This window comes from Marmota flaviventris, chromosome 11, assembly GCF_047511675.1.
Source record: "Marmota flaviventris isolate mMarFla1 chromosome 11, mMarFla1.hap1, whole genome shotgun sequence".
NCBI lineage: Eukaryota > Metazoa > Chordata > Mammalia > Rodentia > Sciuridae > Marmota > Marmota flaviventris.
This window is the reverse complement of record NC_092508.1, coordinates 4,511,812-4,533,491: the sequence shown is the minus strand read 5'-3', so window position 1 is coordinate 4,533,491 and position 21,680 is coordinate 4,511,812. Positions and strand designations below refer to the sequence as shown.

Genomic DNA, 21,680 nt, shown 5'->3' with positions numbered 1-21,680 from the left:
CTGGGTCCGTGGAGGTGGCTGAGGACAGCCACCAGAGACTGAAGCAGCTCTCATGGAGCAGAAGTCCTGGGCTTGAAGCCACAGGTGGGCACCGAGCTGAGGAGCCTTGTCCAGGGTGACCCTCTGGAGGGGAGCTTGGGCACTCAAGAGGCTCCTGTCTCACTTTAGCTCTGTTCTCCTTAGCCCAGCCACACCCCAGATGTACCGAAAAGTTAGGGCCGTGGCTCACCTAAGGCCCTCTGCTTCTTCACCCACCTCACCAATGGCCAGCACCTGGGGCCTGGGTGAAGAAGGCTGGGGCGAGCGTGGGCTCCCAAGGCCGCTGTGCACCCCAGTCTCTGAAGCCTGTGCATTCGCAGTGCTGTGCAAGAGACCAAACAGGAAAGGTGGTGCGCGAGGGCCTGAAGCTTCTGCCCTGCAGGTTGGGGTAGGTGGCTTCAGAGGTGGGGATTTGGGGCGGGGAAGGAACCCAGGAAGAACTCTGCTCATTGGCCCAGGCTGCAAGGTCTGGGAGGTCCAGGGGGACGGGCACTGGGCATGGGAGGTGAGGAACTGTGTGTGCACAGGGCCGTGGCTGAGCCAGGGCTGCCTGGTGCTTGCTAACCAGAACGTGTTTTAAAGACTTGCTGATTAGATAGACAGGAGGAGGAAGCCAGGTCTGCGCAAAGCTGCAGGGTTAAAGTGGAATGAGAAACGAGCCTAGGATGAGACCGAGCCATGCAGTGTGGTCGAGAGGTCCCAGGTGGGCTTGGTGCACCTGTACGGGCAGGTGACAGGGAGGTGGAGCCGGTCCTTCACCCAGGACTAGGGGATGTGGAATGCTGGGTCCCAGCATGGGATCCTGGATGGGTGCTCTGGGACCTCACCTCCAGTTGCAGTTTCTAACCTTCCCCCCATTTTCCTTACACGTGGTGCAATGCAAGTCAGATTTTCTAATCTATAAGACAAGAAGATAGGCGGAGGTGTCCTGTTACTCCACGCCCAACACCTGGGGAATGTCATGGAGCGGCTCTGTTGAGCCGCGTCCTGACTCATGCTCTGGTGTTTACCTACCAGGCTCAGGTCAAACTTATTCCACAGGACTAAAGAGTAAAATAGGGACAGAGGAGAGAGAAAGGGGGGAAATGGATGACCTGCTTCCTCTCCATGTCTTGTTCTTACACTTCACATGCACTTTCCACACCAAGCAGACAGGACTCCAGCTTTTGTAGGGCTTGTGTGTGGTTGCTTTGCTGGTTGACAACCCCCTGGTGGCTTCGCTTAGAGAGTGCTCAGTTGCTTTCCTTAGCATCAGAGCATGCAACCCCCTGAAAAAGTGCGGGTTACCTAACCGGCTCTGACACAGAGCAGTCACCTCCTATGCGCACTCAGTGGCCCCGAGCATGCGGACCCTGCTGGGTGCCAGGCTTGATGGCAGGGCTGAAGAAAGCAGGTGTTTCTTGGGGGGGGGGGCAGGAGACGACAGCTCTGTTTGCTGCTCAGCCCCCACCCCACATCCCGCAGGAGCTGATGCCACAGGTACCCTCCAACTCTCTGTGACCCTGAGTGGCTCACACCACCTTACATTGCTCCCCACTTCCGAGCCTGAGAGCCAGACCTCAAGGCAGCCCGCAGGCCCTGCTGCCCCCCCTCCGCCCCCACCCCGCCGCACCTTCCTGGGCGTGTGGGTGCTCTCCCTCCACGGGTGTCGGGCCACCCGCCTCCGCCAGGTGTGCCTTCCTAGTGGCTTCATTAGAATCACAGGGTCGGGCTGGGCTGTGGCTCGGTGGCAGAGCACTTGCCTAGCTTGTGTGAGGCATGGGTTCGATTTTCAGCACCACAGATAAATAAAACAAAGGTTCCTCAACAACTAAAAAGAATTAAACAAACCAACCAACCCCAGGGGCTCCTGAACTGCCTCAGGTGGCCCCCACGGCGGCCATTACACCCCTAGTCGTCCCTGCTTCTGGCCGTCTAGAATGTCGCTGCGGGAACACACAGAGTCTCCATGGTAGAGCAGGTCCAGGCACCTAGCAGGGGCCAGTAAACACTGACCCAGCGGGAGAGTGGTCGAAGGGCCACCCCCGGAGCAGGAGCATTGTTCGTGGACGCTGTCACATGGAAGGTGGCGTGGCCTCTGGGTTCTCAGTGTGTTCCTCTGGAGCTGTTCATCCCTCTTGCGCCTACCTCCTGCCCTTCTGGACCGCGGTTCTGTTCCCGCGTAGCAGCTCTCCTGTAGCACGAGCTCCTAGCCAGGGCGACGGGCGCGCTGGGGTTCGAGCTGATATTTTGGGGTAAACTGTCTTCAAGACGCAGGTTCTTGGTCAGTGTGCTTTGAGCCATGCGGGCACCTGAAGTCACAGACCCGCCAGCCGTCCGTGTACATTGTCACTGTGCTGTCACTCTCTGGTCTTCTGTTCCAGATGCCATAAGTTCCACGAACCCGCGGGTCATCGATGACGCCAGAGCGCGGAAGCTCTCCAACGACCTCAAGAGGTGCACATACTACGAGACGTGTGCCACCTACGGGCTCAACGTGGAGCGGGTCTTTCAGGACGGTAAGTGCCACCGAGACTCTGGTAGCTCTGCGACCCAGGTGCCACTCCAGAACAGGCTCTGCCCATGAGTGGTGACAGGCCCAGCAAGGGGACAGAGGTGACTCCCCTTCTGTTCCGCTGTCAGTGGTGTGCTCAGGAGCGAGAGGAAGTGGCCTGCCTGAAGACGGCCCCGGGGTGGGTTCTGTGTCGCGTTCTCGCCCTCCTGGCTGGGCGAACCTCTGCTGGCTGGTAGCAGTTCTCGGGCTGCGACGGGCCGATTTCCCATGTGAGCGCTCATTGTGCCTCCAGGCCTGTCTTTAGGGAAGGGCTTTAATTGGGCTTTCAGAAACCTAAGCTGAGAGAAGAGTCAGGTTTGGGCCACTCAGGGCCTGCCCGAGGTCCAGCACTTAGACCCGTGGACGCCATTGCATTTGATTTTCGATCTCCCACTTGCAGGGACAGCCACAAGTCAGATGGGAATATCCCGGAGGAGCTTTGGGTTCTCCCAGGGGTCACACTCATGTCCACAAGGGGGTGCCAGGTGTCAGTTATGAGCTGGAGTATGACATGGGGTGGTCTCCGGCTCTGGGGTCAGAAGGTCTGGGGAAGGTTCTCATGGAGTTACAGTCTTGAGGAGGGTGCCCTGGGCCGGGGTTCCATTTCTGATGATGTCTTGGGAATTCAGTCCCGGGCCCCCCCACTCCTGGTTTAAACCAGGAGACACATGTCTGTACCCCCTGTTCTGGTGTGATGGGATTGTCGCAGAGTGGGCCAGCCAGGCCTGGACCCTTGAGGGCCTCCTGGGCTGTGCAGAGGTCATCGGGGCCTGTTGACCCCGTCAGCTCTGGCACAGTGTCTGCACTGGTCCTCCGGCCCCAGAGTGGGCTGCGGGGCCCGCCCGGCTCTCCAGCTCCGTTGCGGGTGAGCCCGAAGGAGTGCCACACTTCCCTGCTGTAGCAAGGCAGGGTCTCAGGTTCATGTGTCCCCCCTCTTTTGCAGCAGGCTCCTCTGCAGCTCTGCCTCTCACCTCCTTTTTAGCACATGGGTCCCGCTGCACTCTTCCTGGCTCACTGTTCCTCATCACCTCTCCCGGTGCCCATTCTAAAGAAGCTGGACTCCCCTGAGAAGGAGCTCAGAGCCCCTGGGGTCCCCCTGCCCTCCCCTGCCCACTCTGCAGCCGGCCCTGCCAGGAATGTGTCCTGTGGGCAGCAGCCTTTGTGTGAAGCCCCCACAGCCCCAAGTCACTTGGTGTTTGCGGCTCCACGGACCTTAGAGGCCTGGGAAGAACCACCGAGGGAGTGCTGGGCTCCCGAGAGGTGTCTCCCACAGGGTTTGGTTACCGTCTGAGCTCATGTGGCGTGTGGAGAGGAAGAGCCCCGAGCGGCGCCTGGCTGGCCACTCTGCGTGGGCTTTCTTGACGCGCGGCCACGCCCGTCTGGGGCTCAGCAGGCTTGGCGGGCTCGGCCCTCTCGGCCTAAGACAGAGCGCCAAGTGGTGCAGCAGACCTTCTGCAGGTCTGGTCCCTGGCGCAGGTGATCAGAGCTGACTTGTGGGTCAGTTTATTCTCTTCTGTGATTACTTCTTACATTTATGGTGGTTATCAATGTGAATTTTCCTTTATTTCCTGAAGTATCGTAAAGTTAATGCCAGGGAACAGTGAGATTACAGGGCTTCCCCGCTAAACACCGTGTCTTGGTCCATTCTGGCTGCTGTAGCAGGTGACCATGGACCGAGGTCTGAAACCACAAAGATCTCTCTCAGGTCTGGAAGCTGGACGTCCGAGGTGGAGGTGCGGCTGATCTGGGGCAGGGGAGGGCTCTCTTTCTGGTGGCCCTCTAGTGTCCTCACAGAGAGCAGTGAGAGGTGGCAAGCTAGCTGCCATCCCCACCTGCACACTCCTCCCACCCACGAGGGCTCCACCCTCCAGCCCTGATCACCTCCCAGAGGCCCACCTGCCGGCCCCCACGCTGGGGCCAGGGTTCTAGCATGACAGTTTTGGGGGATGCAGACCTGAAGGCCATAGCACCCCAGAATGCTGAGGCCTGCCTGGCAGTTGCCTGCACAGGAAGCACTTCACTGGCATCTTCAGGTAGGGTGGAGAGGAGAGTTCCAAAGGCCAGTTTGTCAAGACAAAGGAAAGCGTCCCTCCCACCCATCATTCCCAGAGACCCTCGAGTCACGCTGTGCTCGGGGGACCATGCTGTTGTCTGGCCACATCCCTGGCCCTTTTCTATTTTTTATTCAGGGTCTCCCTGAATTGCCGAGGCTGGCCTTGAACTTGTCGTGCTCCTACCTCAGCCTCCCGCGTGGCTGGGATCTCGGGCATGTGCCACGGTGCCTGGCAGCGGTGCTGTTTTATGTATGGGTTGTTCTATTACACATCCTGGCGTCAGTTGTGTGTAGAACTTAATACTTGGGTGAGTACTCTGAAGATTGTGAACACTTGTGAAATCTCAGTTCAGAGCGCTTGTTGCCCATCGCTGTTCTAAGACGTGCTCTGCTGGAACTTTAGCGCTCACCTTCCTCAGCTCATGTGTGATCCCCATTCTGGAAAGTCTGTGCCGGTCTTGCAACCCTTCACCCCAGCTGGTTATGATTATGCTGCGATTGCCGTTCTGGAAAAGCAGTCTTTAAGCAGCCATTCCGTTGGATTTGGCCCCTGCCTGGTGATCCGTATGCTGATCGAGAGCCCAAGCCGGAGAGGGTGCAGGACACTCCTGAGACTATGGGACAATTTGGAGCCTTGGTTTTCTCTCCTTCCTTTGATCACAGAGGTTGGGATCCTAGCACACAAAGGGTTCTGCTTCACACTCAGTATCCGCAGCTGCTCAGACCTCATTATAGGAGCGTCTAGAACCAAGGTGGCTGCACCAACAAGCCTGTTTGTGCCACCTAATTGCATGTGCTAGAGCATCATTAAGAGCAGCCGTCGTGTGGGGTCAGGACTGGGTTCTGCTGACGCTTCAGTCCTTTGTTCATGCTACTAAGGGACGTGTCACTTGGGCCCGCTGTGATCTTCACACGACCGCCTGGTTCTCACTGGGATGGTGGCCCATCGTAGTGTTTGTTTTTGTTGCTATTGTTTTGCTCCTTTATTTTGTGAAAAGTTAAATTAGAATGTATGTGTGTTACAACCTTATTTCAAAAACAAGATTTTCTTCCGTGAGTTCAAAGCAAAAGCAAGGTGCAAAGCAACTCAGTGAGACCCTGTCTCTAAATAAAAAAAATACAAAATAGAGCTGGGGATGTGGCTCAGTGGTCAGTACCCCTGAGTTCAATCTCCAGTACCCCCCCCCCCACAAAAAGATTTTTTTTTTAACCTTTGAAAACATGCCACCCATGAGTGCCTGTGTGGCCTTTAGTACAGTGAGGGGGACTAGTGCATCACTAAGCAGCTGTTAGCAGTCCTTTATCATGTCTGATGACTCATGTTTGAGTGGTGGGTAAGGGCTTCCGGTGTAGGAGAATAGCTCTTTCATCAGGCCCATTTTGCAGCTGGTAGCTGCCCTGAGGCATCGGCTTCCCCCAGGCACACAGTGTGGCTTTCCTCAGGCACGCAGTGTGGCCTGTATCTGGGAGCCAGCACTTCGGGCTTTGCCTGCGCCCTTCACTGTCCACCCGTGCCCATCGCTGGCCATGCCCTCTCTGTCCAGCACTCACTGCCCGCTCTGCCTGGAAAAGTTGTGTCTCTGAGACTTCCCAGGACAGGTGGGTGGGTGCCTTTTTTTAGGACCCTGTGAACCGGGGTCGCCTGGGTCACACCTTGTCAGAGGGCTTTCTAAAAATGAAGGTGACCTGAAGAAAGGCACTCCTCTGTGTGAGGCTCAGTAGTGCGTGTGTGGTGACGTCAAGTTGGGAGGGAAAAGGGTACGTTCCGGTCCCTAACGTTGAGATGGTGCTCGTCCTGCTTTGAGGGCCGCCCTGCTGTGGTCATCCATGGGCTGCCACCACTGGTGTCCCGTCAGGGCGGGTAGCTCCTCACAGGGTGGAACCCAGTGGGAGTTAGAACCTGCAAGACGCCACGCCTGCCCCGGGCTCCCCATCTCCCCCCAGTTGCGGGGGCCTTGCCTGGTGTTGGGCAGGTGTGTGTGGCCTCTGTGCCGTCACCCTCCTGTCCGTTGGGGGGTGCCTGCGCGTGTAGAGTGACTGCTTTTAGAAAACGTGGCGTAGCCCGTGCTCCTGGTGCATCTTCAAACTCGGTTAATGTGAAGGACGTCTCATATAACAGGGTTCAAACAACTGAAGCGTCAGCGACAGAACCCCTTTCTGTGTGCAAAACCTTGTGTTAAGAAGTTTTTCATTTAGTATTTTTTGAGGAAAGTTGGGGCTCAGAATTCCTCCCAGTTGCGTTGCTGTGCAGCGCGTTTACCCAGGAGCCAGGCCCCGGCTCGGAGCCCCAGGAAGGCTGCGTGTGTTAGGATGGAAGCGGTCTCCAGGCTGCCCCAGGTCTCCGGGACTCGTTCGCGCGTCTGTCTGAGGTGAAAACTCCGGTGCTGTGAGGGGGGTTCCTCTGGTCACCTCCCATTGCTCCATGAGCTCCGCCGTCTCCTTCAGGTGGCCCCTTCCACCTCTGCTCTGTTGGCTGCTCAGTGGGCCCAGAGACCAGGCTTTTTTTTTTTTTTAATATTTATTCTTTATTTATAGGTGGACCCAATATTTTATTTTTGTGTGGTGCTGAGGGTCAGACCCTGTCCCTCACACATGGCAGGCCAGCTCTGCCTCTGAGCCGCCACCCCAGCCCGAGGCCAGGCTTCTAGGGAGGAATTCTTTCCTCCTTAGCAGTTGATCTGCCTGAAACCGCCCACCCAGGGTCTGGGTGGGGATTGTCCTCATCAGCAGGGAGACCCAGACCCACCCGCTGCAGCTGCTGCGCTAAGGGCGGTTGGGGGAGCGAGCGCTGAGGGTGCTGGGAAGGTGTTTGACTCTGCTGTTGTTGGTCTTCATGTACCTCAGGTGCCCAGGGGTCAAGACTGGGGGACGGGGTGCGCCCTGGAGGGTCTTGAGGTCAGTGGAGACGATGCTTCGCCCTCACGCACATCCTGGCCACCAGGTCAACAGCAACCCCGGCCCCCGGCCTCACACCAGGTGGGGCCTCGCCACTGGCCCACAGCAGTGAGGTCCAGGGACCGGAGCCTCCAAAGCTGTGAGCCAAATGCACCTTTTCTCTTTATCAGTTGATGGTGAGGCATTTGTTCCATCGACGGAAAGCCCGTTGACCCATCCTCTCAGAGACCACAGGAAGACGCGGCTTCACGTCGCACTTCAGGTCTCTGTCATTATGCAGAATCAGGAGCAGGGAGCAGGCATCTCGTGGTGTGGGAATGGGGGCTCTGGTCTGCTCTGGCCGTTTCCACCCCCGTCTGGAATCTCTCATGCTGTGCACCTCTGGTGGAAATACAGAATGTGCATCGAAGCTCACGTGTGCACGGAAGTGCCCGAATTAACTCTCCCGCCGCCAGAGTTAGGTCATTAAGCAACTATTAGTAAATGCTCTCTGTTTTGATTTCCGTGTTAAGACTCGTCTCTTCGGCTCACAGAATTAATTTTATCAATGACATAGAAAATGGTTATTATAAGACGCGCCTGCTCGCGCATCGTAACTGTGTTGCCCCAGGATTCTTCCCTAATGGCTTCAGCCAGCTTGAATTAGCTTGATGTATCATTAATGCATACAAATGGCTTTTATTTTTGTTCATAATCTGTTCATAATGCTATGGCATTCTGTTCTTTCTAATGTTTTTAACATGATTAAGTGCTGATGTACGTTTTGACCTACTTAGCCCTCCACAGAGTCTCTGATCAAAAGCTTAGGGGCGTGGGGAGTTTTCTCCCAGCTTCTCGGAAGCCCGTGGTTGGTGATATTTTTTCCCTTAAGGAGTAGGGATCCATCCTCTTGCCATTCACTGAGGAGTACCTGCAAAGGTTGAGGTCCGCGGCCCTGAACTTGTTCAGTTCATGAGAGAGTGGTCAGCGCCTGCAGAGAGGTGGCCCTTGTGAGTGGTGAAGTCCTCTGACAGAGTCTCTTGTGTGGTTCTCGGGGTGAGCCTGGCTGGAGTACAGTGAGGGGTCAGGCTGGGGGAAATGGTCAGTGTCCCTAAGGCAGGGTCTGGAATCTGGGGTGCTAGGCACGTGCAGACCAGAGCTGCTGAGGTGTGGTGCAGGTCAGAACACCCTGTTAGCCTTCGCCCTGGTGCAGGCAGCCCACAGTGAAGGTGGACTGACCTGTCTAACAGAGGAATGCCTCGGGGAAACTTGGAGGAGCAAGTGAGGTCCTGGGAAATCATTCCAGTGAGGAGAGCGGGCAGAGATGCCTGTCCGGCCAGGTGCGCAGGCGCTTTCTGCATGGCCCTCTTCCCTGACAGCCTGTCTCCCTCCCCGGCCTGTTCCCTAGGGACCTCTCTACAAGTGAGATGGCCGAGTTGGTCAGGGACTTGTGCAGTGTTAAGGCTTTTTTGATCCATGGTGTCCAACTGCCATCGAGGGCCTGTCCAGTTCAGGTGTCCTCCTGCAGCCGTCCTTCCCTGCACCTGGCCCACGCTGTGTATTTTTAGTTTAAAATCCTTATTGGTTTATAAATGAAGAAAAACATCTGTAGGCTTCTCTTAACGTGGAAACAAGCTCACCCCCTCGGCCAGTTGGCACGGCGAGAGACACCCGTCTGCTCGGGAAAGGCCTGGGCCCAGAGGTGGCACGTGAGGCCAGGCTGTCCTTGCTGTACCTGCAGGGGGCCTGTGCGTTCCTCAGGTGGTCTGCCGAGGCTGACAGGGCGTGGCTCCTGGAGCACAGATGGCACAGAGCCGGCCCAGAGGTCTGTGTGGGGCTGGGAGCTTTGGAGGCGAGAGGCGATAGAGGAAGTGGAGCCCTCTCTGGCTCCTCCGGCTCCTCTGAGGGGGCTTTACTGATGTGCTGCTTTGCCAAGCTCACGGTAGATACCTGGGGTGGAGAACACTCTGGGGGCATCAGAGAGAAGCGAGACCCAGTTCTCTGGGTTTGGTCCTCCCCTGGCTCTGCAGCTCCTGGCTCTGAAGGGCTCCGAACTGCCCAGAGGAGGGCCAGGGTGCTGTGGTTACGAAGCACATTCTGGTGGCCACAGCCACAAATATGGGATGTTTTGTTTCCATAATGTCCATCTGGACAGGCTTTGGGTGGGGCCTGCCCCTTAACCCAGGCCGGTGACTCCCAGCCACCCGAAGCACACCCCCATTTGGTGAGCATGACATCTCGCCAGGTTAGTCCACGTCTGGAGTGCCAGCACTGGGATGTCTCCCCGGGAGTCCCTGCCATGAAAAGTGCAGGTTGGGAGCCTAAATGGGCCTCTTTAGTGCTCTGTCCTTCCCTCGCTGGCCAGAGACCCCTCCCAGGATGGACATGGTGGGGAGCGCATGGGCACTGCTCTGCTTCCCGACTCTGGTGGCTGCCCCAGGACCAGTACAGCTGTGGCTGCCCACAAGGCTGGACCCCTCGGTGGGAACGTGTGCCCGCAAGCTTGTGCTCAGACACATGTCCAGCAGTCTAGAAGAAGAGCACTCCAGCAGGTTTGCCAAGGGGTCGCCTGGCTTCCTGCCGCAGTGTCAGCCAGGTGGGGCAGGACCTCCGGGTCCTCAGCGCTGCCTGCGTAGGCTGTGTGACTCCCCCCAAGGAGAGCCCCGCAGCCCCTGGCCTGGCCCATGTCTGCTTCTGCGGGAGAGGCTGCCGTGCACTCCCAAGTACAGCTGTGGTTCAAGGTGGACGTTGTGATCTATGAATTTCAGAACTTTAGGAAAATCCCTCATATTTAATTTTGTAGGTCAACTGTAAGAGAAAATATTGGCCACCAGCACAGTTACCTGGAAGCTAGGGAGCAAGACTCTGCTAGTAACTGATAAGTGGGTAGTGCCTGCATTTAAATTTGATCCCTGCCTCACCTGCCGATTGGCAGGACTTGAGAGCTGAAGGACTTGCAGCCTTCTTCTCCTGTGAGACTGTCCCGGTCGGCTTGTGTGGTAGCAAAGCCGAGGCTAGGGTTTAGGTCTGTATCTCCTGGTTGAACAGTTTGGCCTGTTTATAAATGTTACATGTAAAAGCCTTGATGACCGTTTCTTTTTGCGGTTCTGGGGATTGAGAGAGCCTCACACATGCTGGGCTAGCTCTTACCACTGAGCTGTGCCCCACCCCTCCCTCGATCACATTTTAAAACCCCAGGTACTTGAACCAAACTGCTTTTAGTAAATGTAAGCCTTATAACACCGGTGTTAGCCAAATGCAGCACTCGGTGAACATGGGCGGCTGCCCTAAGGTTCCCTAGTGGGCACTGTTCTTCACCAAAGACGAGAGGTGGGTAGTTGGCCTTTCCATCTGTGGCCAGACCTCTAAGACAGGCCTTCAAATACTCCTGCAATGTGGCGTGCTGCCACCAGGGGGCATCAAATGCACACCTATGGGTTATTCTCATTCCACTAATTTTTTTCCTTTTACTGTCACCATGGAGAATACTGACATAATAAAACTAACGCTGGTTTAAGAGACCATTTAGACCTGTAATAAGACACACTTCATAAAGTGTGTGAAGTACTGGATCAGCATCCCACAAATGCAGAAGTAAAAAAGTTTCATTCATTGGAATGAGAACAAAATAAAGATGAAATTATGTGTTCTATGGTTAAAGGAACATAATTCCTTCTTCCTTTTTGACCTGCAGGCAACTTTTGAGAAGAATCAAAATTTGGCAGAAGATATTCTGTTCCGGAGTGGAACATAGACTTATTATTTTGTCCATTGTTCTCTTTTAATAGAACCTCTGAAGCCTTCCACTGGCTGCTGTGTCAGCCAGGTGCTTGAGAAGGGTCTGCATCCTCGAGTCTGAGCAGGTGGGAGTGCTGCCCTGGGCCGCTCTAGCTGGCCCTGCCTCTTTCTGCTCCCAGGGCTGTGGACTGACCTCCTTTCAGTCTGACGTGTGGACAGAGAGGGGACAAGGGACAGAATCATTTATTTTTTTGCTTTTACCCCTGCATGTTCTTCCACTGCATGAAGTCCTGTGGAATTTCAGAAACCCGCACCTCAGATCAGAAAACCTTGACCCTTTTTTATTTGTAAAATGGGACTGTCAGCCCCTCAAATAAGAAATACATCCAATTAGAAAGTAAATATCTTTCATCAACTAGATTCCTTTTATCAGAATACTTTGAGGTGGCATATCCACATTCTATAAAAAAGCAAATACATTTTGCTCATAAAAAGCAGCTTTTAGTCATTGAGGTCATAAAAGTTTGGCCAGAATGTCATGAGAACATGAGTTAGTCATTTCATCAGTGTGGAGAGTGACTCCCCTGTAAGAGGGTGGCTCTCTGGGCAGCGTTAGTGCCCAGGGAGGGCCCTTTGTCCACCCGTGAACATGAGGATGTTCCAGGTGTCCTGCACGGGCAGAGTGGCCTATGGAGCAGGCGTTCTAGTTGCATTCAGTAAATGGCTGCGTTCAGCTTCAGGGGAGTACAGGTGTGTGCTTTGCCTCTGCAGAAGGGGAACACAGCACTGCAGTGCAGTTGGGTTGCACACACTCCTAGGATCGTGAGTGGTCGACAGTTTCATCCGGGCCCTCACATCCTGCATGGACAGGGAGGGTTCAGCCTGTCAGGGGCAGTGTCCAGTTCAGCCAGAGCACCTGGCTCTCTCTCTTAACTGGATCACTTTCTAATGGAGGAAGAAAAGTCTGCTGCACCAGTTCAGTTTGAAAAAACAAGGATCTCATGAGTGTGATTCCTGACTACAGACCTCAGCACAGTCCCTGGTGACCCGTGCAATTCAAATGAAATGGAGCAGAAGTCACCGTAGGATCAGATTAGAGATTGGTGGCATTGGATCCTGGACACGGTGCTTCCCTGGGCCAGGTGCATGTCTTGCAGCTCCTGTGACACTGCCTCACTGCTGCAGCGGAGACCAGGCATGAGTGTGTTTTGCTCTCCCTAGTGCCCAGCACAGCACCCACCAAGAGCAGCGCTCCAGGCCTCCGTGGTGGGTGGCATGGTCCCCACTCACCTGCCCTCAGGCAGCCTGGCTTGTCCTTTCAACCTAGGAAAACCAGCCACACGTATATCTTCTCCACGTGTCCCTTCTCCTCCCCGTGTTGGCTGGCCTCATCTTCTCCCTTTGCAGAATGCCGCAGCGCATCACTGGCTCGAACCAGACTTGCACAGGAGAGAGCGTGGCCAGCACCACTCTTTGGTTTTCTGTCCTCCTTCCTCGGCAGGCTCTCTCCCCAAATGGTTACTAGAGAAACACAAACAGTAGTTGTTCCAGTTCACGCCACTGTGTGAGATGAGGACAATTAGGAAGCTCTCGAGGAAATTAAGTGATATAGGAAGGCAGCCCTTGCCTCATACTGCATAATTAACCTGACTGCTGTGAAGCCTCCTTGTCACTGGGAGGTTGCAGGAAGGCGGCCACACAAGGACAGGGCCCTGTGCTGCCTCTCACCTGGTCGCTGGGGGACACAGGCTGCGGCTCGCCCCCTGGCTTGTCCCTGGCTTGGCTTGTCCCTGGTTTGGATTGTCGGGGAGGCACAGAGCAGAGGCGGCTAGTGAGTCCACAGTGAGTTCTCTGCGGGGAAGCCAGGGGTGTTCCCTTCAGCTGCTGGCACACTGTCGGATCCCTTCCGTGGGCTTTTGCATTTTGAAGTTATGGATCAAACTTATTTTTAATAAAATACGCCTTTATGTACATGTCATTATCTATTTACATATTTTTTTGATTGACATTTTTGGAAAAATGCAGAAAACTATGAAGAAGCCAATAAAAATTACTCTGACCCACAGGCGAGGGACAACTAACAATTTATCATAAATGCCCTTCCTAGTCGGTTTTCAATTATTTTAAAAATATAATTTGGGACTTATTTTATATCCTTTTCAATAACTTGCTTTAAAAAGACCTCAGAGTAATTTCTGTGTTTTGTAATTTCCTCTAAAACCTATGTTTTTATGACTTCATAGCCTCCCTCTCTAGCTGGCATCTGCTGCCATGGATCGACAGGCCCCAGAGCCAGCAGCCTGAGCCTGAGACCCTTCACGGATTCACTTCACAGGTGTTTCGAGGGCTGCAGGAGCAGAAGGGTCCCCTCCTGACCAGCGGCTCATCTGTACCCCACGGCAGTGTGGGTTCCCGCCATGCAGATCCGATGGGCCTGCCAGGGGGGTGCAGGAGGAGGTGCTGTGGGAGGGAGAGTTCCAGGTGGGGGCTGCAGTGCCCTCTTCCATGTGCAGGTGGACGTTAGTCTGTCCTGGCCACCTCTCCTGCATCCCCGGTCACCAGGGAACTGTGTGGTACAAGGTGGCTTCCAGGTAGACTGCACCACAAGAAGCCAGCAGCCAGGATGACAGGGGAGTCCCACCCTCGTTATTGGGTTTCTCCTTGGAAATGGTGGAGTTGATGTTGTTAAGTGCATACATTTGTCAGAAGTCCAGAGCACCTGGTGGGCTCTAGGCCCAGACCCCTTTTGGCTGACAGATTACGAAACTCAGCCAGATTTTATAAAGATTCATCCCTAAGTTTTTTTTGTAGATATTTACCCAAGAATAAAGTCTGATGTTAGAAGATTTAAGGAAAATAGCTTACCTTGAAGGACACCTCTGAGAACACTTAGGTCACTCCGACTCTTGTTAAAGCTTTCCTAAGTGCTGATGGATTTTGAAGAAGCGCTACCCAGTGCTTTACCATAGTGTCCAGAGGGTTAGTCTCAGGTCCAGAGCCTCAGGATTACCTGGCCCGTGCACCGAGGCTGCCTGGTGGGCAGATAGGTGTCCCAATGTGGTCCGTGTCATGATCTCTGGGACCCGAGAAGGCACCTGACGTGGCTGGGCGGGGTCTCTGCAGATGTAATTAGGGGAGGTGTGTGGGTGGGGATCCTCTTCTAGATCATCCACCTGCTCCTAAAGGCAGTCACGTCCCCTTACCAGAGGAGGCGACCTCAGGTGAGTGCAGAGGTGTGAAGACGCTGGCCCTGAGGCCTGCAACGGGCCACAGTTTGAGCCCTGCTGGGAGAGCGAGAAGCAGGCTGCCCCCAGACCCTCAGAGCACAGCCCTGCCGACACCCGGTTCCAGGCAGGTGGGAAAGATCTGGGGCTTGGGGCTCCAGAACATGGGAGAATACATGTTTGAAGCCACCAGCTTTGTGAGGGCTGAGAGAGCAGCCACGGGAAGCCAAAGAGGCAAGGTGGCCAGGAGGGTCCTGGAGGAGTGCCCATCCCACTAGAGTGCCACGGGAGAGTGCTGCGTCCCTGGCGCAGCCTGAGGGGGAGACACACCTGAGGAGCCTGAGACCGCACTGGGCTCCATCTGCACACATACAACCTGGGAGCAGGACATACCCCTGGGAGCCCCGGGACCTGCCCTGGAGCCTGGCATGGATGGAGAGACCCATGAGGACCAGGCAGCAGCCTGGAGAGCGGAGGAGCCTGAGCCCTGTGGCCGTCGTGTGTGTGTGGAAGGGGGCAGAGCCTTTTCTCCTGGTTGGTCCTGTCTTCCTGGGGGGGTGGCCCCAGCCTGCAGAGGGCTAGTGCCCAAGAAGCTCAGGCATGCAAAGTGGCTGTGAGAACACTGGCTTTTCTGGAACTTTCCACTGTTGCTCTCATTGTGGTCAGTAACATCTTGCACACACGAAGGGGGCTGTTGCCCTTGATGCCTACTTCCCTCTCCTTGGCTCATCTGTCACCAGCCTCAGCAGCTTCATCCAGCTGCCCTGCCCCCCACTCCGCTCCCCCCCCCATCATCCCTCCCCCCCCTCCCCATCACTGTGGTGGGTGTGGTTGCCCTTGCCTTTCACCGTCTCCCTATGGGACCCCCAGACCCTCCTGCTCTTGCTTTTGTAGATCGCTGTTCCTCGTCCTCCAGAGGGTCCTCCTCCTCCTGTCTCTCCCTGATGGAACGTCTTGAGACCCTGCCCATGCCACTGTATCTTCTCCCTCTGCCATGGCCTCGGACAACCCAGTCCCTTTTGTGAATCTGTACGTGCAAGAATCCATTACACATGTGAGAAACCTTGTTAGGTGCTTCATGCACAGCAGGGAGAAAGGCGGTGGTCAGACCAGCACCTTGGCCTGTGCTGACTGGGTCCCTCTTGGGCAGGTGTTCACAGAGTATCCTGGCACATGTCAGCGCCCTGGCTGGGTGCCACTGAACTTCCTCCCTGTCCAGTGGTGGCAAAGGATTTACCCTCAGGTCTTTCTGGCACTGGCCCAAACCTGCTCTCAGCTCCTGTAGTGCCTCTGAGCACAGCAGCTGCCCCACCCCTTTCCAGAGCAGGAACCGCCCTACTGGGGGTATAGCAGTCGGGGGTGCAGCTGTGGTACGCACTGCCTTGCACTGTGAGGCCTTGGGTTCATCCCCAGCATTGCAAGAAGATTAATAAATACATAAAATTAATAAATTCGTGATTGATTTGGCAGACCACTGAGAAAAACCCTTGGCTGTAAGGGTCAGAACATGTCCTTGTGCCAGCCTCACCAGCTGTCATATTCTGTCTTTGGGCCTTTCTATAGTCCTACAGAGCATAGTGACGTCTCGGTCCGTGGCAGAATGTTGACAGAGGTGGCCTCTCGGCCTGTCTTGGTTTGTGTAAGTGCACTCTGATGTTTGCACAAGGACAAAGCTGGCCACCAGCTTGTGTCTCCTGTCCCCTAGGTGGGCAGTGCAGGACTGTGTGCTTCAGACAGTGTGGAACTTGAAACCGGTTCCTCAGAGGGACCGGAGGCAAAGCTCAGGTGGGATTAACAGTTTGATTTAGAAAACAGTTGAAGCAAACGAAGCATCTCTGAGCCCAGATGCTCCCGTGACTTCCTAACTTGGGACCCACTGAGAAACCCCCAATTTCTCCTGACGCACTCTCCACTTACTTCCGGGAAGACAGCGTCACTGAATCGTGGAGGAGGTATCGTGGGGAGGTGTGTGACTGCAGGAGGCAGTGTCTTCCTGCGACTTCACCTCAGGTGTCACTCAACTACCCAGGAACCAGCACTCATGACAGTGGCCCAGGAAGACTCATGCCAGGCTGGGTGGCAGAACCTCCTCCTGTGTGACTCCACCTGGCCCGCGCTAGAGATGCCTTCTCTCAGGCCCTTCCTGGGACGGCCTGTGGTGACAGACCTCTTCAAATCCAGGGAGGGGCGTGAGACGCCGTGTCCACAGCAGAGCTTGCCCTAGGCACCTGCGGTCGGCCTGCAGCTAGAGCCTTGCTGGGGTGGGAGCTGGTCCCCTCTGTCCCAAAGAGTTCACAGACCTCTAGGCCCTTATTGTTCACATGTCCACAGACACACTGAATGGCTGTGTCCGGACTTGCTGGGACACAGGAGGAAAGCCACCAAGCCCTTTGTAGCTGCACATGTCCCCGTGTGCTGGGAAGCAAGTCGGCTCCCTGTGAGTTCTGACCCCTTGACGTAACAGCACCTGCTCCTTCATCAACACTGGCTGGGCCTGCTGAGGGCTGACCATTCTCCCTCCTCCATTCACGTTCCCACGTGGCGGGGCCTCCTCTCCTGGCACAAGCACAGTGTGTTCACTAATTGAGCTTTCCTCTCTCGTCCCCACAGTCCTTCGCATAAATACTTCCAACATCCATTGAGATCACTTTTTTCCCAGCTTGAACACCACCATCTCTTCCTGTAGCCTGGCCAGTTCAGCTGATGTTTTTTTTTCGGGAGCCTTAGCAAACATAAAGAGGACCGATAGACAGTTGTCAATAATGTCACGACTGCTCTGAAGAACTCTAAGTTTCCTCAACTTGCTCATCATTGATACAGTATCCTGCAATTAAATATCCGGCTCTGTGGGCAAACTACCTGAATGAAGTCTGGAAAAGAAAATTCACATGGGCCCATGCTGGGGGCGGGAAGCTCCCCTCCTGTCCCGTGGGCAACTCCCCAAGCCAGGGTGGGTTTGGGTGTGACAGACGGGCTGCAGGAAAAGTCAGAACCAAGAACCAAAACCTTTGAGTGCAGGAGCCTAAGAATCGCTGATAGTAAAGCAGTGGAGGACTGAGAGATGTAGTTTAAAATGGAGATGAAGCCCACGCTCAGAAGGAGAGCTAGGTGTGAGTGCAGTAATTAAAACAGTTGTGGAGCGGCTCCCAGTTCCCTCCGCCCCAGCAGGCCACCTGGAGCTGGGCGGCACCCCCATTCTGCCAGTCTGCTGGTGAGTTGCTTGGTATTTCCAGTGGGGCTGGAGGGGGAAAAGGCCCCGTGGCTGTGGGCGGTTCTTCATCCTGCAGAAGAGAATCCAGAAAGGAGGGAGATTTCAGCAATGAGAAGACCCAGCTAGACCAGGCGAGGGGGTGGGCACCAGCACCTGCTCACACGCTGCGCTGGACTTGGCGAGGCCACCCCCTTGGTGGCCCACATTGACATGTAAGGACATTCATTTGGGAGAACAGCTTCCTTTAGAGTTCAATTTATTTCTTTGTGGGAAGGATCCCCTGTTTGTAAATTCTGGGAGAAATCGAGAGAACCTTCAAGGTGTGGTGATAAAAATAGATGGCTGGTGTCAATGTGGGCGCCGCCGGCCACCTGGTCTACCAGCAGCCTGGTGGGGACGGCAGTGATGTGGCCAGGAGGGACCAGAGCCTGCGGGTCCTGCCAGCTGAGCCGGGGCTGAATTCCCTGGCACGTCCCCAGCTGTAGCTGAGCATTGTTTGGCACAGGTTCCCTGTGGGGTGGGTCGCCCCCAACAAGGGGAGATTCACATTGAGGTAGCCTGTGTTTGGTGCCCTGGTGGCTGAAAACACCGTCTCGGCATTTTTAATCAGCAAAAGTAAGACCTTCGTTAGGGGCAGAAGGACAGCTGTTCTCTTGGGTTGTGGGCGTAGAGAGGCCTTTCTGGGGGAGCCAGACCCAACTGTCATCAGGGCCTCGTGGAGGAACGGGCGAGCGGCCACAGAGCTTCACAGGGATTCCTCTGCAGTCCTCGGCCACCCGGGTTTCTCACGAGAGACGCATACTCAAGATCTGGTGGCCGCCAAGAAGTGTCACGGCCCTGCCCTGGCGAGCTCCCGGAAGCCCTGCACCTAGGTACCCTTGTGCTTGGCCACTCCTGGGAGGAGGGAGGAGCCTGTACTTTGTCCTGAAGTCTTTATATGCAGGGAATCAGGCCATTGGCCTCCCGAGGTATTTCAAAGACAGAACCCTGTTGGAAAGGAACTTCAGGAATTCATGACATAAACTTTTCGAGGAGGTGCCGTCACACAGGGGAAGCACAAGAGCTCATTTGAAGACCGTCTGTGGATTTTTTCCTTTTTTGTTTGCGGTGCCAGGAATGGGACCCAGGGCCTCACACATGCTAGGCAGGTGCTTTGACACTGAGCTACACACCCAGCCCTTTTGTTTTGTGACAGTCTTGCTACGTCACCCAGGCTGGCCTCAAACTTGTGATCCTCCTGCCTCAGCCCCCTGAATCGCTGGGTTAAGGGCTGCACCTGGTTAGTGTGTTTCTTTTAAGCCTCTGGGTGTCACTGTTCCTGGGCTCCTGCCTGAGAATTGCCCTCCATGCTTCCCTGGAGAAGTGTGGACCCAGGATGTGGCACGACTCAGGAGGCTGCTGTTTTGCTGGCGAGATGTGAGACCCTCCACTGAAGAAGTGGTTTTACTTAATCAGCAAAGTCAGAAATGGATGTTTGAAAATCTGGGTTCCAGTGTGTGACGTACGGTGACTGCTCCGTGACACTGGTGTAGTAAGGTGATGGAGGAGGAGGTGGGCTGCTCTGTCAGCATCCTGCACAGGGGTCCTGCCTCCTGTCCACCAGCCTCCCCCCACCCCACTCCCATTCAGAGGCCCAGGCCTCCTTGTGTCTCCCCAGGACCGTTGGCCAGTCTCCCACCTTCTGTGGTCACACAGGTGGCCCTGCTGCAGCTCCGTTGCTCTTGCCTGTGGCAGAGCTCAGCTGAGGCTCTTTACTGCTCAGGAGCCTTCGATGGCTCCACAGCACCCACCACAGTGGTTCCCAAGTGAGTGTTTGGCCGCGAGCCCCTCCCACCCAGGGCTCCTCCGTTGAAGGCCAGTGTGTTAGGCAGGTGGCAGTGGGCAGGGCCTGGACCCCACCCCTGAGGAGTCTCTCCCTCTCTAAGCTGCAGTCCAGCCAGGGCACGCTGCCAGGTGGGAGTGAGCAGAGAACGCCAATGAGCCAACGTGGAGCCCTCCCCACAGGGCCAGCCACCTGCGGTCCCTCTCCTTCCCCGTGCACACCTGTCCCTGGGCACATGGAGCTGCCGTGCCCTCTCCTGGCCTAAAAGGCCTGCTCTGCTGGGCAAACCTGTGCACCCGTCGGGATCAGCACCGCTCGACCCCTTTTCCCAAACCTCCAGGTCCCCCAGCCCTTTCTTGGCCCAGGGCACTGGAGACAGCTTCAGAGGAAGGCTGGCCGGTGCTCTCTCCACCCCGCCTGGCACAACCCCAGGGCCCCCTCAGCACTTTTTAATTCCATGAACGCCAGCTCCCAGAGCCCGAGCAATCTTGCCTGGGATGAGCAAGAAAAGGGGTCACCTGAGCTGAAGAGGGGGAGAGCGAGGGGAGCACACCTGCAGGAGAAGCAGAGGGTGGGCATCCCGGGTGCAGCTGGCTTCGCTGCCTGCTCCTTGGCCACAGGAGCTGTCCCTTCAGGAGCAGGTGAGGCGGGAGCTGAGATGAGAAGCCCTCAGCATCCCCCAGACCTCCCCGCCTTGCACCTGCTCCCTCTGCCCTCTCAAACCTCTGGGCCTTGGGTCTCCTTGCTGTGCTGCCCGAGGAGCGCTAACACCTTCCCTGGGCATGGCCAGTGGCCTCAGGACCCTGCCTAAAACCTCCTCCAGAAGGTGCATGTTCAAGACCCTAGGGCTGAACCCAAGTGGGTCTGTAACTAAATTGGTTCCGTTAGCAAATACAGAGTTAAGACCTAGTACAGGAGAGCATTTGCGTTTGGATCTGGGCGGTGGGTTTATCCGGGTTCATTGTACCGCGCATTACCTGGGGAGGGGCTTCCTAGGCCCCCTTGGCTCTGCCCTCTGACCTAGGCAGGCTGCTCTGTGGGTTTCACCAGGGTTCTCAGGTTTCTGCCAGCCGAGATGCCTGCTGAGCCGAGGCTTGGATGTCAGCAGTGTCCTCGACAGCCTACTTGGTGTCTCCCAAGCCCCCGAGGGACCGTAGCTCTGTGCCATGCTCGGGCTGGACCAACATGCCCCTGTGACTTCCTTCTCCCAGGCTCGCTTGGTCCCTGGGTTCTGTTGGGCTGTGTATCTTGTGTGACCCCCGCTGCCAGCCCTGACTTGGGGCTCTTTCTGCTCATTCTGCTCTGTGCCCCTCCGTTCCTTGTCCCAGCCTAGCCGGGGGCTTTTAAATACAACTGCTGGTGTCTCCTCGACTGCAGGTGTGAAGGGTGGGTGTCCGTCTCTGCCTTCTGGCCCCGTGTCCATGTGTAGCTCTCTCCGTTCTGAGAGGCTGTGCCCTGGTCCCTCTGCTGTGCACTCCCTCTCCTTGCTCGGTTTCATCCCAGCAGGTCCCAGCTGAGCTCCCCTGCCCCAGGAAGGTGTGTCTCCCCTGGGTGGCTCCTCTGTGCTTCAGCTCTCAGGTGGGAAGCTCTGGCGAGGGGGAGGTTCCAGGCTCCTCATCTTGGAATCTGGCTGCAGAGCACCTGTGCAGGCTTAAAGCCAACTCTGGCATGGGCTCATGGTGACCTGCCTCAGGTACAGGGACAACACCTGGACTCCGGTCAGTGACCCCGCCACATCATCCCCAGCATGAGGCTGGCGCGTTCTCAGAGCTTTGTGTCCACCTGCTGGTCTATTCCTCGTCTTCAGCCATGAGGCACATAGTGTGTGGAGGTTTTGCAGATAAAGAAACAGGCACGTAAAGGCCAGGTGACTTGCCACGGATCCTTCGGGTCAGATGTTGCAGTGCTGAGGTGGGGACCCGGGCGGGGGGGGGTCTGGCATACGCGCCTTCCCACTGCACTGACCGCCTTCCGTGGTGACCTGACCATCCATATTCATCAAAGGCTCTTAGAATCGCCAGCAAAAAACTCTCAACAACCCGAGAAGCAGGACCCAGGGCTTGACAGACTTCCGTGGTAATAGCAGATGATTGGAGTGCTTTGCTCTTAAGATAGCAGTTTTCCTGAGCTGTAATTCACATGCTGCACGCTTTCCTCAAGCATAGCCTTTGTGTTTAAGGTTTGGT

General features: G+C 55.7%; 1 protein-coding gene across 7 annotated transcripts in view; it reads left to right on the top strand.

Annotated features, from left to right (window-relative positions):
- Positions 1 to 21,680, top strand: part of Agap1 (ArfGAP with GTPase domain, ankyrin repeat and PH domain 1) — a 483,685-nt gene that overhangs the window by 192,756 nt on the left and 269,249 nt on the right. For all 7 annotated transcript variants that reach the window (XM_027956197.2, XM_027956196.2, XM_027956198.2 and 4 more), the window contains one exon: positions 2,403 to 2,537. In XM_027956197.2, the coding sequence (XP_027811998.1) occupies positions 2,403 to 2,537 (135 nt within the window). The remainder of the gene's footprint in view (positions 1 to 2,402; positions 2,538 to 21,680) is intronic.